This window comes from Mus caroli, unplaced genomic scaffold (genome assembly GCF_978045245.1).
Source record: "Mus caroli unplaced genomic scaffold, Mus_caroli_1 scaffold_15, whole genome shotgun sequence".
In the NCBI taxonomy this organism is placed as follows: domain Eukaryota; kingdom Metazoa; phylum Chordata; class Mammalia; order Rodentia; family Muridae; genus Mus; species Mus caroli.
Genome location: NW_028227270.1, coordinates 90428740 through 90441647, shown reverse-complemented (window position 1 = coordinate 90441647; position 12908 = coordinate 90428740). Strand labels below are relative to the sequence as shown.

Genomic DNA, 12908 nt, shown 5'->3' with positions numbered 1-12908 from the left:
AGGCAGGTGGATTTCTGAGTTCAAGGCCAGCCTGGTCTACAAAGTGAGTTCCAGGACAGCCGGGCTACACAGATGTCTCGAAAAAAAAAAAATTACCAAGGATGATAGATGGCCCACATGCTAGAATGCATGCACACGCTAGACAAAACCGCAATGCAGGTACGTGGGGGCTTTCTGGGGGCAGTCATTGCAACACACTGCCCTGAAAAAGACCATTTAGAGTCAGTTGTGTTCCTCTCCTCGACCAGGGTCACGTCTCCGCAGAGGTGAGTCACCTAGCCCACCTTTCCCAGAGCATGCTCCTTTTCGGTCTGAGTTGGGTGGGGCAGGGCCCACAGGAATCCCCCGCCTTGTTGGCTCAGAAAACCCAGACAGGGGAGCCCCTCTAACAGGGGAGTCAAGGCCTGAGACACTGACCGTAATTGGCACCAGGGAGCCCCAGGGGAAACCGCCTTTAGGGACTTGGGGACCCCCTACCGTGGCGCCCGCTTCAGTCCCCCCTCCCCCCTACACACACACCCGGCGCGCGTGCGCAAACTGTAGGGTTGCAGGCTGGGGCTCATGCGCGAGCACGAGCGCTTGCGCGCTGGGCGTCCGGCCGCGGGGGCGAGGGCCGCTGTCCCCGACGTGCGCACGGCCGGACAGTAATGTCGCGTCCCGGGTGGAGCGCGCAGCGAGCGCCGCCCTGGCGCCGCCTCCCGCTGCCCCGCCCGCCTGCCCGCCCGGCTGCGCGACCGGTCTCCTCCCGCGAGCGCGGAGCGGCGAGCCCGGCGCGGCCATGGGGAGTGGGATGAGCCAGGTAACGTCCGGTCCGGGCCGCACCCTCTTTTCTGCAGCTTCCGCAGCCCTGACCCGCACAGCGTGCCCTTTTGAGAGCGGGGACCCATGCTGGAGCTGGTCTGTTTTCCTCCCCTGAGACCGGGCCCCTTGACGTCTGCCACCCACAGCATTGGTGAACCGGGCCAGATGGGCGGCTTCTGTAATTTCCTCTTTTCCCCAGATTTGTGTGCGCGTGCACAGATAAGCCACTCTGGTGGGGGAAGTTCACGGAAACCCTAGACCTGACATGGCTTTCGGTGTCTGGAGCTGGTTGACCCTGGGTTGTGGGGCTTCCTTAGGGCAACCTGTTGGCTGGCTGTTGTGGCCGCAAGGCCTTCTAGAAACTCTTTCTTTGCCCTGTGGTGGCCCAAACCCTCTGGGCCAGTTTTCTCACCCCCTACCCCCCAGCCTGAGGATGATCTGGGGGTGACAGTCCTCTGGGTTCTCTTTGTGTCAGTCTCAAGGTTAAGGAACTTGCTGGTTCAAAGAGAAACCTTACTAAGGCGTTGGATGCCCAGGACTAAGACAAGTACTTCTACAAGTATTTTAAATGGTCCTGGGTTTGGTTAGCTTCTGGCATTACCCCCATCTTGTCTCTACTTACTTTATCCATCATGTTTATGGGTTCAAATGGTGTGGCTCGCTTTCTCCTCTCCTTTCTTCACCCTTTCACATTTGTCTCTGCTTTGTGGCGAGGGGCTCTGCAGTGGTTTAGTTACTTCCATGGGAATGATTATTGAGGCAGAGATCCAAGACCGAGGAGGGAAGGAACATTTCTTTGATGGAAGCCTGCATGCTCCTTGCACAGTCTCCATGATTTTGTGCGTTGTGACTTTTGTGTGTTGGTGACTAGGATTTAATTATTTATTATTATTATTATTATTTTCACCGGTGATCAAATTTGAAACAAACTCCCTCTCATGAATATATGCTTGTATTATGTTCCCATTAGCACAGGGATCGGTCATCGCTCTGAGCTTTCTGCTTTTAAAATTAGACCGGTGAATATGTCTACCTGGGGCTGACAGGCTCTGTTTGCTTTCCTTTGGCATTTCTAGTTGGCACCACTGTTTACTGTCCCTTTCTGCAATTGGTTTCTAGTATTTTATATTCTAATTGAAAGAATGGGTTTAGGTATACAAATGATTGATTGCCTAAGGGATATTCTTTTCATACTTCTCAGCGAAGGTGGCAGAATTCATATCCACATTGTGCTATTTACTTTTTAGAGTAGATTCCTTGACTATTTTATTATCACAACCAGCTGTACAGACACAATTTCTAGTGTAGAGATGGAAAACTATACGGACAGAGAAATTTAGATGCTCCAGTGGTTCAATACTTACAGTCTGTACTGAATATATGTTAGGTGTAGTGCTTTTGGGAACAGAGGGAGGAAAGCCAGCAGAAAGGACCAAGAAGTCTGTTATAGACCTCCTCAATGTAGGACACTGCTTGTTCAGTACAAATATAATGTGAGCCAGATACATCATTTACATTCTCCTAGTGAAATTTCTTTGAAAAGTTAGAACAGAAGATCACCATGTAAAGAATATTATTAAACTGAGAATATTTAAAATATTTCAACACGTAACCAATAAATAAAATTATTTATGTAATACCTTTTTTTTTTCCCTGTGGAGTCTTAAATTCTCATTAGGTACTTGCTACATTTTAAATGCTCAAAAATCAACCATTGGCTAACAGGCACTGCCTCCCCCAGATTACTATGTCCCCATACCTGTGTATGGGGTGGATGGGGCTAGGGGAGTTTATCAGGCTCTAAAGATAATTTCTAGGGTGTAAGCAAAGTAGATATCATCCCAAAGGAGGGTATCTTCAGTCCAGGCAAAAGCTCCCTGACAGAGAAAACATTTTAATCTGAGATCAGAAGGTATCACCGGAATTACAAGACAAGGTAGTAACGAGGTAAATTACTGGATGCTGGTAACCAAGAGCCTTACCCAGAGGTCTCGAATGTGTTATTGTCTAACCTGGAGCAGGGTTTCTGTTTTTCCCTAGTTGGGAAAAGAAAAGGGAAAAAAACATAGTTTTTGTTGTTGTTGTTGTTTTGGTTTTTGATTTTTGGTTTTTGGTTTTTTTGGTTTTTGGTTTTTCAATACAGGGTTTCTCTGTATAGCCCTGGCTGTCCTGGAACTTACTTTGTAGACCAGGCTGGCCTCGAACTCAGAAATCCACCTGCCTCTGCCTCCTGAGTGCTGGGATTAAAGGCGTGTGCCACCACACCCGGCAAAAACCAATGTATTTACAGAATCAAGAGAAGATGCTAATGATGGAGATGTGATTCTAAGATTACAAGCAAATTGTGTGATGCCTTAGAATTTAAGAGTGTCATTTGGGGACAGGAAATGAGGACCCTCAGGCTCTGACATCTTCTCCTCCAGACATTGCCAGTATTGTTTAGCTCACGAGCATTCTCCTGTAGTCGTGTGGTCTCTTCCTCCCCGGTGCCTTTCCTGGCAGGCAAGGATATTGTCCTGGCATTTAGTGGGAGGCCTACTATCCCTTCAGCTGGGATTTTCCACGAGAAGCCCTCTGTTGCTAAGAGGGCAGGGATATCAAAAAGTCCAGTTTTCGCTTCCTGGATTCATAGATGCTTAAAGCTAAAAGACCTTCAGTGGTTAGCATAATCCAGTCTCTGTTTTCTCTCTCAGATGTGTAAAACAGTGCCTCTCCCAGTCACTACTCAAATTCTTAGGAAAAGCAAAGGAGAATTTTAGGTGAAATTTTACAAACTGTAAGTAGTACATGGGCTCTGTGATCAGAGTTCTTGGTTTTGTCCACTGCTGAGCACAGTGGTGGCTCAGATGTGGCTGACCTGTGTTTAGAATGACTTCTGTGTGAGACGAAAAAGGAGTGAGGAAAGGATTGTCATACAAAGGAGGTGCACGCTCCTGGCATAGGGAAGGGTCCTCAGCAACTGCTAACCCGGCGTTTGGGACAGCATTTGTTTGCTGTGGAGGCCTTTGCTTATCCCAGGGAGCTAGATAGGCCTCTACCCAGTGGGTGCCATTTGTGTTCTCCTATACTGGGAGAAACCCCAAATCTCTGGACCTTGCAGTGTCCCCCCCGCCCCCCAGGGGAGTGGGGGACACTTGTTCCCAGTTGCCTACCTCTGGTCTTGTGTTCTTTGTCTCAGAATCCCCTGAGACTTATTAGAGCTGGAACTGAGTAATTAATTATCAAGGAGTGGCTTAATCCTGTGGGAAGCACTGTTTCAGTATGGGGAGGATTTTTGTCCTGCTAAGCACTGTTTCCATTGTCACCAGCTAACTTGGCTGTGTTACTCATCCATCCATCCAACCATCCACCATTCAAGTTGTACTACTCCACACACATTGCTGCTGCCTAGGCTCAGTGCTAGTTCCCATAGTGAGGAAAAAAATAGGGAAACATGAAGCCTCTCTCCTAGGCATTCTTTCTAGTCACGGAGGACCCACTTTAGAAAGCGAACATGTTCAGGGCTGGTGGACGGACATTGCACCATAATGATACTATCTTTTCTATACCGTCTAAATCTTGTCTCATTTCTTTTTTTTTAAATCTTTTAAAAATTGAACATAGGTCCTCATTTATAGTAGGCAGGTGCTCTAACACTGACCTGCATCTCCAGCCCTTTTTGATTTATTTTGATTCAAGACCTTGCTATTATGGCCCAGGCTGGTCTTGAACTTATGAGCTTCCTGCTGTAGACTCCCAGGTAGCTCGGATTACAGACATGTATTTTGGTACCTACTCTTTTCTCCTTTAGCATTACAATCTTATTTCACATATCATTGAACAGATGCTTAAGGCAATAATCTAAGAATACAAAAGGTCACTTAGATGTCTTTTTATGAATGGATACTGGGTAAAATCTTGGCCAAAGGATATTGAAAAGTCTGTGATATTTCACCTCTCAGGGAATCCACCATAGTTTTCCCAAATGTCCTTGGGTTTAAAACCCAGAAAGTCCTTTTTGACCTAGGATGAATCCAGATGCCACACTCAAAATACTGCTTTATGTCAGCTACTTCATCAGGAGTTTCTCACATCTTTTTGGGTGGTATCCTAGAGTACTAAGAAAAAGTTAAAAATAAATGCAAACATTCCCTGTCTCAGAAAGCAAAATTCCTTCAGACATAAGCAAAGGATTTGCGTTTTTTGTGCTTTTGTGAGGCCGGTGTTAGAGTTTAGTGGTATGTCAGTATGAAGGGTATTGATCAAAAGGAGCTATGAACCCCTGGGTGCTTTCACGTGATCCACAAGTGCTTCTGCCTTTCAGGGTTCTGCTTTTGTTACGGTGTATACTGTCTGCTGACAGGCAGGCACCTTTCTGACCAGGGGCTTCCAAAGAGCCAGTTCCTCTGTGGTTTGCATTGCTATCTCACTGACCCTCTGTCAGCATGCCACATGGTGGAAAGGGCTATCCCCTGCCTTGGTTTGAATGTGGCTCGTGCCCACACAAGGCTATGTTGAATCTCACTCCTGAGTATATCAGAGCAGAGAGGTGATGGGTCCCATAGGAGGCATTTGAGACAGGAGGCAGTGCTCTCATCAGTGGATTGATGTTTTCCTCTCAGGAATGGGTTAACTGTTGTGTTCAGCCTCTCTCTTCCACATGTACCCACTTGCCCTCGCACTACAAGCCCATACCAGAAGCTGAACAAGGTGCTGAGGCCATGTTCTAGGGCTTTCAGAATAGCAAGCCCAACTAAACTTTCCCTCTAGAGGCTGCTCAGTCTTTGGTGTTCTGCGGTAGCAACAGAAAACGAGCAGATACCTGCCTGGTTCTTCATGATCAGCCAGAAAGTAAGGAAACAAGCTCTGGGTACTGATAACTATGGTAAAGAAAATAAGACAAGATAAAAGGACAGAGTATGATACGGAGTTTGTGACCAGAAGAGACATCTATAAGGAACCCCGGGCAAATGGCAGGGAAGGTGGCCCAGGAGAGACAGAATGATAGCTCTGAATGACAAAGATGATCAGGACCAACTCTCTGCTTATTCTTCTAGAGACGTAAAACACCCCCAAGTCACAAGATAGACTTCTTACCCCTGACCCACCCTGCTGTAGACCAGGTACTGATGCTGGGCTGACTCTGCTTGCACTGGTCTCCTGTGTTGTCCCGGTGAGCACTGCTCTGCAGGCTGCTCTACAAACTGTCCTTCTGCTGGAAAGTCATTCCAGTTGGTTTGCTTTCCTCTCTCTTTCTCTGTGCCCAAAGGTTACCAATGGTAACAACATCAGCCAACCGGTGAGTCAGACTTACTGTCGTCTTCAAATCACAGAGCTGACTGGTTGAGAAGTCTTCCCAAGTACTATTTAATCTGTTAGAAACCAGCCTTCCCTGATTTCGTTTTGTAACTCTATATGGAAGAGAGCCAGAGTCTAACTACAGAAATGGGTGGGAGCAATTCGCTTACTAGTCCAGCCCATGACGTTCTAGCTCACTGTCTTGTCTAGAAAACAAAGTTAGAAGATGACCGACACAGCCCTTTCCTTTCCTGGCAGAATGCGTGTAGAGTCCTCACCGTCCATGATTGTCAGTCAACACTTATTCATCCAGACTCTGTCCTGAGGCTCTCTTTATGGCCTGCTTAGTTTCACATAGCTTTCTGCAAGAAATGTAAATCTTGTGCCCTGCCAAAAAGACCTATCAGGATTGGGCTACCCCGGTCTTAATCCTCAGCCTCATACTGACAGATACCTTCTCCAGTCTCGTCCACATCCCAGAAGGTGACCGGGTAGACCTGTAAATTCAGCTATCAGGACATAGGTTGAGTCCACTAATGTAGCCATAGCTTACCATTTGCTAGATCCATGGTATTTCTGTCCCATTTGTTGTGTGAGCACTGTTCACCTGTGTCTCATTCCTGTACTATGTAGTTAGGCCTGCAATGGCTGCTTCCATCCTCAGGACTTACAATATTCCTTGTTGGCATTATTCCCTAAGCAAGACAGTGTACAACTGTTGTCACAGCACATACAATATACCCACTACTATCGTCATCTGGAGATGACTGAACATATATGCTTATTAATACAGTGCTGTTTTCATAAGGGACTATGTATCATTTGATGGACAAATGTCCTAGAACCAGTCCTGGAAGGACCCTGATGCAGTGGCACATAGAGAGGTCATAGACTGTGTTCATTGGCTACACAACAATTACACAACAATCAGACCACAGATGGACCTTCTTAATATCTTACAGTTAAGGAATTTTAAAAAATAAGGTAAAAATGGCGATTTCCCATAAAATCTGGATGCCAGCACTTGAGAGCCCTGCCTGTGTCCATGGAGCCAAGTTAGAGGAATACTATTACCATCTCCTCAGGTGCAGGGAGACCGGGGGACACACTTAGGGTAGGACTGAGATTGAGAATGAGTCATGGAAGTTGTCAGTGCCTGGGCGCAGAACCTATGATGAGTCTATGCTGAAAGCTGTGTGTGACAACTGGAGCGTAGGCGGATCCAGCAGTGGCAGGGAGTAGGCTCAGGGCGGAAGCCTGTCTTTTCACACAGTCTGCTCCCTTTTTGGCTATTGAAAGTCCATACCAAGGACCTCGTCCGTAAGCTGTGAGATCCAAATACAGCTAGCTACTTTAGTAGAACTGGGCAAATGGCCGGGAAGGCTAGGGGACAGAGCTCAAGGGTTAACTTAGCTGGAGCAGACTCCACAAGGGGCCAGTTGAGAGCATTCTGTTGGGAATCCAAGATGTCACTAGCACAGCTGAAGTGTTTGTGTGCAGCCAGCTCACTGCCTGTGCTGCCAAGGGATACACCAAGTGGCTCCTGAATTATTGTCCATACTCAGATCATATGCTCAAACTAGAGCTGTAAAGTCCCATGGGAGCTGGTATCTGGCCCCTTGTGGCCTCTGTAGTAAGGGTTGAGCTCCTTCGACCCCCAGAGGAAGGTGAGAATGTAAGCCTGCCCTCACAGATGTCTACCCATCCCATTGACAGAGGTGCTGTGGTAGAGAAACCTTATATTTCCCACATGACGTTAGCTTTCCTTTTTTTGCAATGACATTTCCAAGGTGCACTTTCCACCCATCCTACATTTCTTGGTAGCATTTCATAACGGTTAACGTAGAAAATGTGGAGTATCCTCAGTGCAGGACCAACTCTCCGAACACACCTCCACTGCCTGCCCTTTCCCCTCATTCCTGCATAGGATCCATGTGTTCTCTTCTTGACTAGGCCTTGGTCTTAGTCTACAGGGTACAGTACAACCAAAGAATGAGCTAAGCCAGTTCAGGAACTCCCCAATCTCAGCATCCACCAGTGAGCCTCCTCTCAGGGATTTTTTTCCTAGCCACTCCCTTTTTTTGTCCCTCTTTTCTGGGGACTTGAGCTTAACCTTTCCCTTGTCTTCAATAGAGTCTTCCTTGTCATTAGCATACTGTTTCTAGTAATGGGTAGGTTTGCACATCTTCATGTGGGTGTGTGTACAGGTGCCCAAGGAGGCTGGACCTGCTGGATGTCTGGGAGCTGTAGTTACAGACAGTATGAGCAGCGAGGTGTGGGTGCTCAAGATTGAACTCTGGTCCTCCTTTCGGAGATGCTCTTAACCACTGAACCATCTCTCCAGCCCCTTCCTTGCCATTTCAGCAAGTGTCAGCATAACTCCCTTCTCAGCATTGATTGTGAACATCTCCATTTCCACATGGTTGAATTGTGATGAACTTATGATCATTTGTTTGTCCAGTATTGCCAGATTATGTAAATTGGCCAGAAGAGCCATGTTCTGAATGTCCCCTTTAGTATTTTGTTGTCACAGCCTAGTAAAGACAGGAGACCCTGGGGAATGGGAGATGAAGGGAGAAAAGCTCCAGGTAGCCAGAAGCTGCTGGGGAGCCCAGCTTGGTCAATCTGCAAGATGAGCACACACTGTTGTTTTAAAACAGGAGGGCTTTGGTACCTGTTCCACTCTGCTTCATAAAAATAGAGCCCTTGAGAAGGTAGCACTGAGGAGGCGGGAGGCAGGGGGCAGGAGGCCTGCTGTGACTACAGTGTCTGGGTATGTGCAGAACCAGCAGACGAAGTATAACTGGAAATTGTAGCAGGGAGGTCACTGGACATGGTTTTAGTTTACAGAGCATTTTTGTAATTAGATTTTATTATCTTTGCAAAAGACTGACAAAGATTTGCCTTGGTACTTTGAAAATCACGGGGTGTTTGTAAAGTATTTCATCTTAGCTCTGCTGAAGTCTTCTTCCGTAGGGGCTTGGGGAATTCTCTAGTGAAGCAGAGAAGCGGGTCCACCACAGTGTCACTGAATGGGGTCACAGAGCACCGTGGTACTGTTAGTGGCCCTTGGCAGGGGGCACTGTGTACAGAGATCTTGAGCATTACAGAGCATGTTTGCCAAGGCCGTGAGGGAAGTGCAGTGTGAGAAGGGTGGTGCTCTCTCCCAATGCCCAGAGCAGCTTACCGTCCTGCTCCTGAGTGCAGGGAGTTGAAAGATTACAGTGTAACCGTTTGAGAAAATTCTTAGAAGCTGAGGTCAATGAGGTGCCCGAATTGGGTAGGTATGTGAGGGGTCCTGGGCTTGCCTGGGACAGCTTGCGAGAGCCTCACTCACCTTTGGGCAGAAGCACCGTCCACTTGGCATCCTGTGACAGTCATGCCTATGTCTCTCTTCCAGATCCTGCCGGGCCTGTACATTGGCAACTTCAAAGGTGAGTTATTACTTTCTGCTTCTTTAATGATGATAAATACATTGTGTATCACAAAGTGTACCATTCTGGCTTTCCATGTACTGGTCAGAAGCCCTAAGTATCTTCTTCACATGGCTGTGTGACCATCATTACCCTCATCCAGATTGGAAATCTGAGCCCCTGGCCTTCCAGAGCTCAGTGGGTTGGGCACGTGTGACTTGGGGTTTGAGTGTCTCGCACTACCCTGGTAATACCTTTTTGAGGGACCCCAGGAAGATTTGATTTCAAACTTATGGTACTTTATGCTGTGTGCACAGCTCATTGCCACGGTGACTGTGGTTGTGGGTTTCCATTTTGGATGTCTAGTGATTTGAAGTCAGTACGCACCAAAGGTTTACTGTCATCACTCAACCAAACTGATGAAGGATCGTGCATGCTCAAGTGGACATCTGAGCTTCATGAGAGAGAGTTACCCCAGAGTAGCACAGGCATGCAGACGTACTGTGACACAGCAGAGAGCAGGCAGGGGCCCAGCAACACTGGCCATTCTGGCTCTTGCCTGTCTCCAGGGACCCAGCAGCCCACTGGGTCACGTGTGGTAGATGGGCCTCTTTATTCACAGATTTACAGTTCTATCTCCAAACCACAGTTTAAAATGGTAAGCTGTTACAAAATCTATTTTATGGGTAATGAAACATTTTAAGTTAATTGTGGTCATAATTGCACAACTCTGAGTGTGCTAAAACCCACTGGCATGTATGTATCCTCTTACCAGGGTGAATCTTACATGAGTCACACTTCTCCTTGACCATCGTCAAAGGCTGAAGCATGGAGTATTACAGCACAATAAAGTTAAATAACAGTAAAAAAAAAAGTCCATTAAATATATTGTCCTTCAATATCTGCTAGGGACTAGCTCCAGGACCCCTCACAGAAATAAAAAACCAAAATCAAGTTCTTTATTTAAAATGATGTGACATCCACACAGGACCCAGTGCGTCTCCTCTGCACCTAAAGTGTCTCTGGAGGGTTTCCTAATACAGGGCACGAGTTGTGTTAGAGTTGTACTGTATTGTTTACCGAACAATGACAAGAACAAATGTTTGTATATGTTCAGTCCAGATGTAACTTCCTCAAATATCTCTGATCAAATTTTGGTTGGACCTCTAGATCTAGACCTCCTGCATTCAGGGAGGGAACTTTGTATGAGGTCAAATAGTGATTGCTGAAGTGTAAATCTTGTAAAAGTGGAAGATCATCATGTTATGTGAAACAGCCAGACTCAGGAACACATGTACATCCTCTCACACGGAAGTGAGATGCAAGGAGAAGGGGGTTGGTAAAGAGAGGCGAGATGAAGCACAAATCAGCAGTGGGGAATGGGTTAAATACGATTAAAGTACTTTATATACACATCAAATGTCAGAATGAAACTCTTTATTTTGTGCAAATGTCATCTGCCAGTAAGTTTTTCTTAAAATGTAAATTCTGATGGGCTTGGGATCTGGAAGAGCCCTGAAGAACAACAGTGTCACAAACCTGCCCCATCAGGCTTTCCGTCCAGCTGTCTGCAGGCTCCAGTGTCTTGAGCTTTGTCTGCATGCCTAAACTGCAGATACAGGAGGAAATTGTGACGTCCTACATTGGTGTGACTGTGTGGGTGACTGTGTGGGTGACTGTGTGGGTGACTGTGTGGGTGGGTTCCTGAGTCACCCCTTTTATTTTAGTCTTACTTTTTATTAATGTTTTTGAGGGGGTGGGGAAGGTGTGTGTAGACATTGGTGCTATGCTGCCAATGCAGAGGTCAGAGGTCACCTTTGAGGCTTTGGTTCTCTCTTACCTTTGCAAGGACTCCAGGGATTAAACTCCAGCTCTCAGGCCTTCAAGGCTAGTGACTTTATTTGATGAGCCATTTAGCCAGCTCTTCCTCGACACAGTTCTCTCCTGTTTGTGTTGGTTAGCTCTTTGTTACTATAACAAATAGCTGGAGTAATCAACTTAAAAAGAAGAAAGGTTCACTTTACTTTGTGTTGAGGAGGTTTCAGGCCACAGTCAGTTGACCCCTTGCCTTTGGAACTGTGGCAGCACATCTGTTGGAAGTGTCCCTTGAGAAGATTTGTTCACCTCATGGTGGCATCGAAGTAAGACAGAGAGGAAGAGACTAGGGTCCTGTTATCTCCTTCAAAGACATGGCCCACGTGACTTACAAGTCACCTGTTGATGGACCCACCGCTTTCCCAGTGGCACTAACCTGAGGATCACGCCATTCACGCATGAGCCTTGGAAGACATTCTGCACTGCATTCTAGAGGACGACATGACTCAAAACTCTATCACTCCAGTTTCTTACAGTGGTGTGGGGCTGTGGTTGAGATCACTGTGTGTGAAGTATAAAGCTGCTTTTCAAGATGGAATCTGAAGCTTTGGTGGTTGAATCAGTGAGGAGAACCTTCAAATTAAAAACAAACTTTAACATCATTTAAAGACCTTTTCCTGCCACTGCAGAATATTTAGACCATTGGTCCTTAGTTTTTGCCCTATACCAGGGCTTGTTGGGAATGCACATGACCTTGTTTGACTGTAGACCTAGAACAAGACGGGAACCTAAGAACTAGCCTTTCTGATGTGCCTCCCAGAGAGGTTGTGTATGGTAAACCCTTAGACACACCCACACATGCACCATGGAGAGCAGACATTCTCTCATCATTCCACACCCAAATAAGCCTGTTCACTGCACATCCAACTATATCCATTTCCAGCTATCTATGTTTATACAGTTTCTGCTGTACTTAAATTTGGTGCAGACCCTGGGCAGTTTCCCATGGCATTAGATCTTCTCAAAGAACATCGTGGAACACTTGCTTTTTGGTCCTTTTTTTTTTTTTTTCTTGTATCCCTTTGAAGAGGTTGGCCAGGGGCAAGCACTCAGATGAGTGAGCCTTCTTTCTTGTTGAACTGTTTTGTAGATTAGCCAAGATTTCAAACTCAGAGCATCTGAAAATTAGTCTTCTCTTACATGTGGGCACATTAGAAGGGAATGTAATTTTGGTGCCATAGTTTCTTATGAAGATAATTCTGATAGCCAGTTGATAATTCTGTGTGGAATTTCTAGAAAATGTTCTAGATTTTTGTTGCTTTGATTTTGCTGTAACGTTGATTTAGCTATTATAAACCTTAGTCTTGTCTCAGGGTAAGGATTATCCATTGTACTGCTCTGTCTTCTCAGTAAATGGGTTCTTGGACTTTACATTCATCTTAAGGAATCTGTAAGAGGTAACTGTTTTTTTAATAAACATGCTTAATATGTATGTATTGTGAAAAAACATACTATACTATATCTTTTATTTCTTTTGACAGCTTTCCTAATTAAAACATTTTTAAATCTGAGTAAATACTTGAGGTCAAAAGTTATACCAGT

The 12908-nt window shown here is 46.0% G+C and overlaps 1 protein-coding gene across 3 annotated transcripts in view; it reads left to right on the top strand.

Moving 5' to 3' along the window:
• The first annotated feature begins 560 nt into the window (after positions 1-560).
• Dusp22 (dual specificity phosphatase 22) overlaps positions 561-12908 on the top strand; it is a 50855-nt gene continuing 38507 nt past the window's right edge. For 2 of the 3 annotated variants that reach the window (XM_021180127.2, XM_021180126.2), the window contains exons 1-2: positions 561-799; positions 9479-9512. In XM_021180127.2, the coding sequence (XP_021035786.1) occupies positions 779-799; positions 9479-9512 (55 nt within the window). In that variant the 5' untranslated portion in view covers positions 561-778. Of the gene's footprint in view, positions 800-870; positions 898-9478; positions 9513-12908 lie in introns of those variants that run through there. The other variant, XM_085831197.1, reaches the window with a different exon arrangement.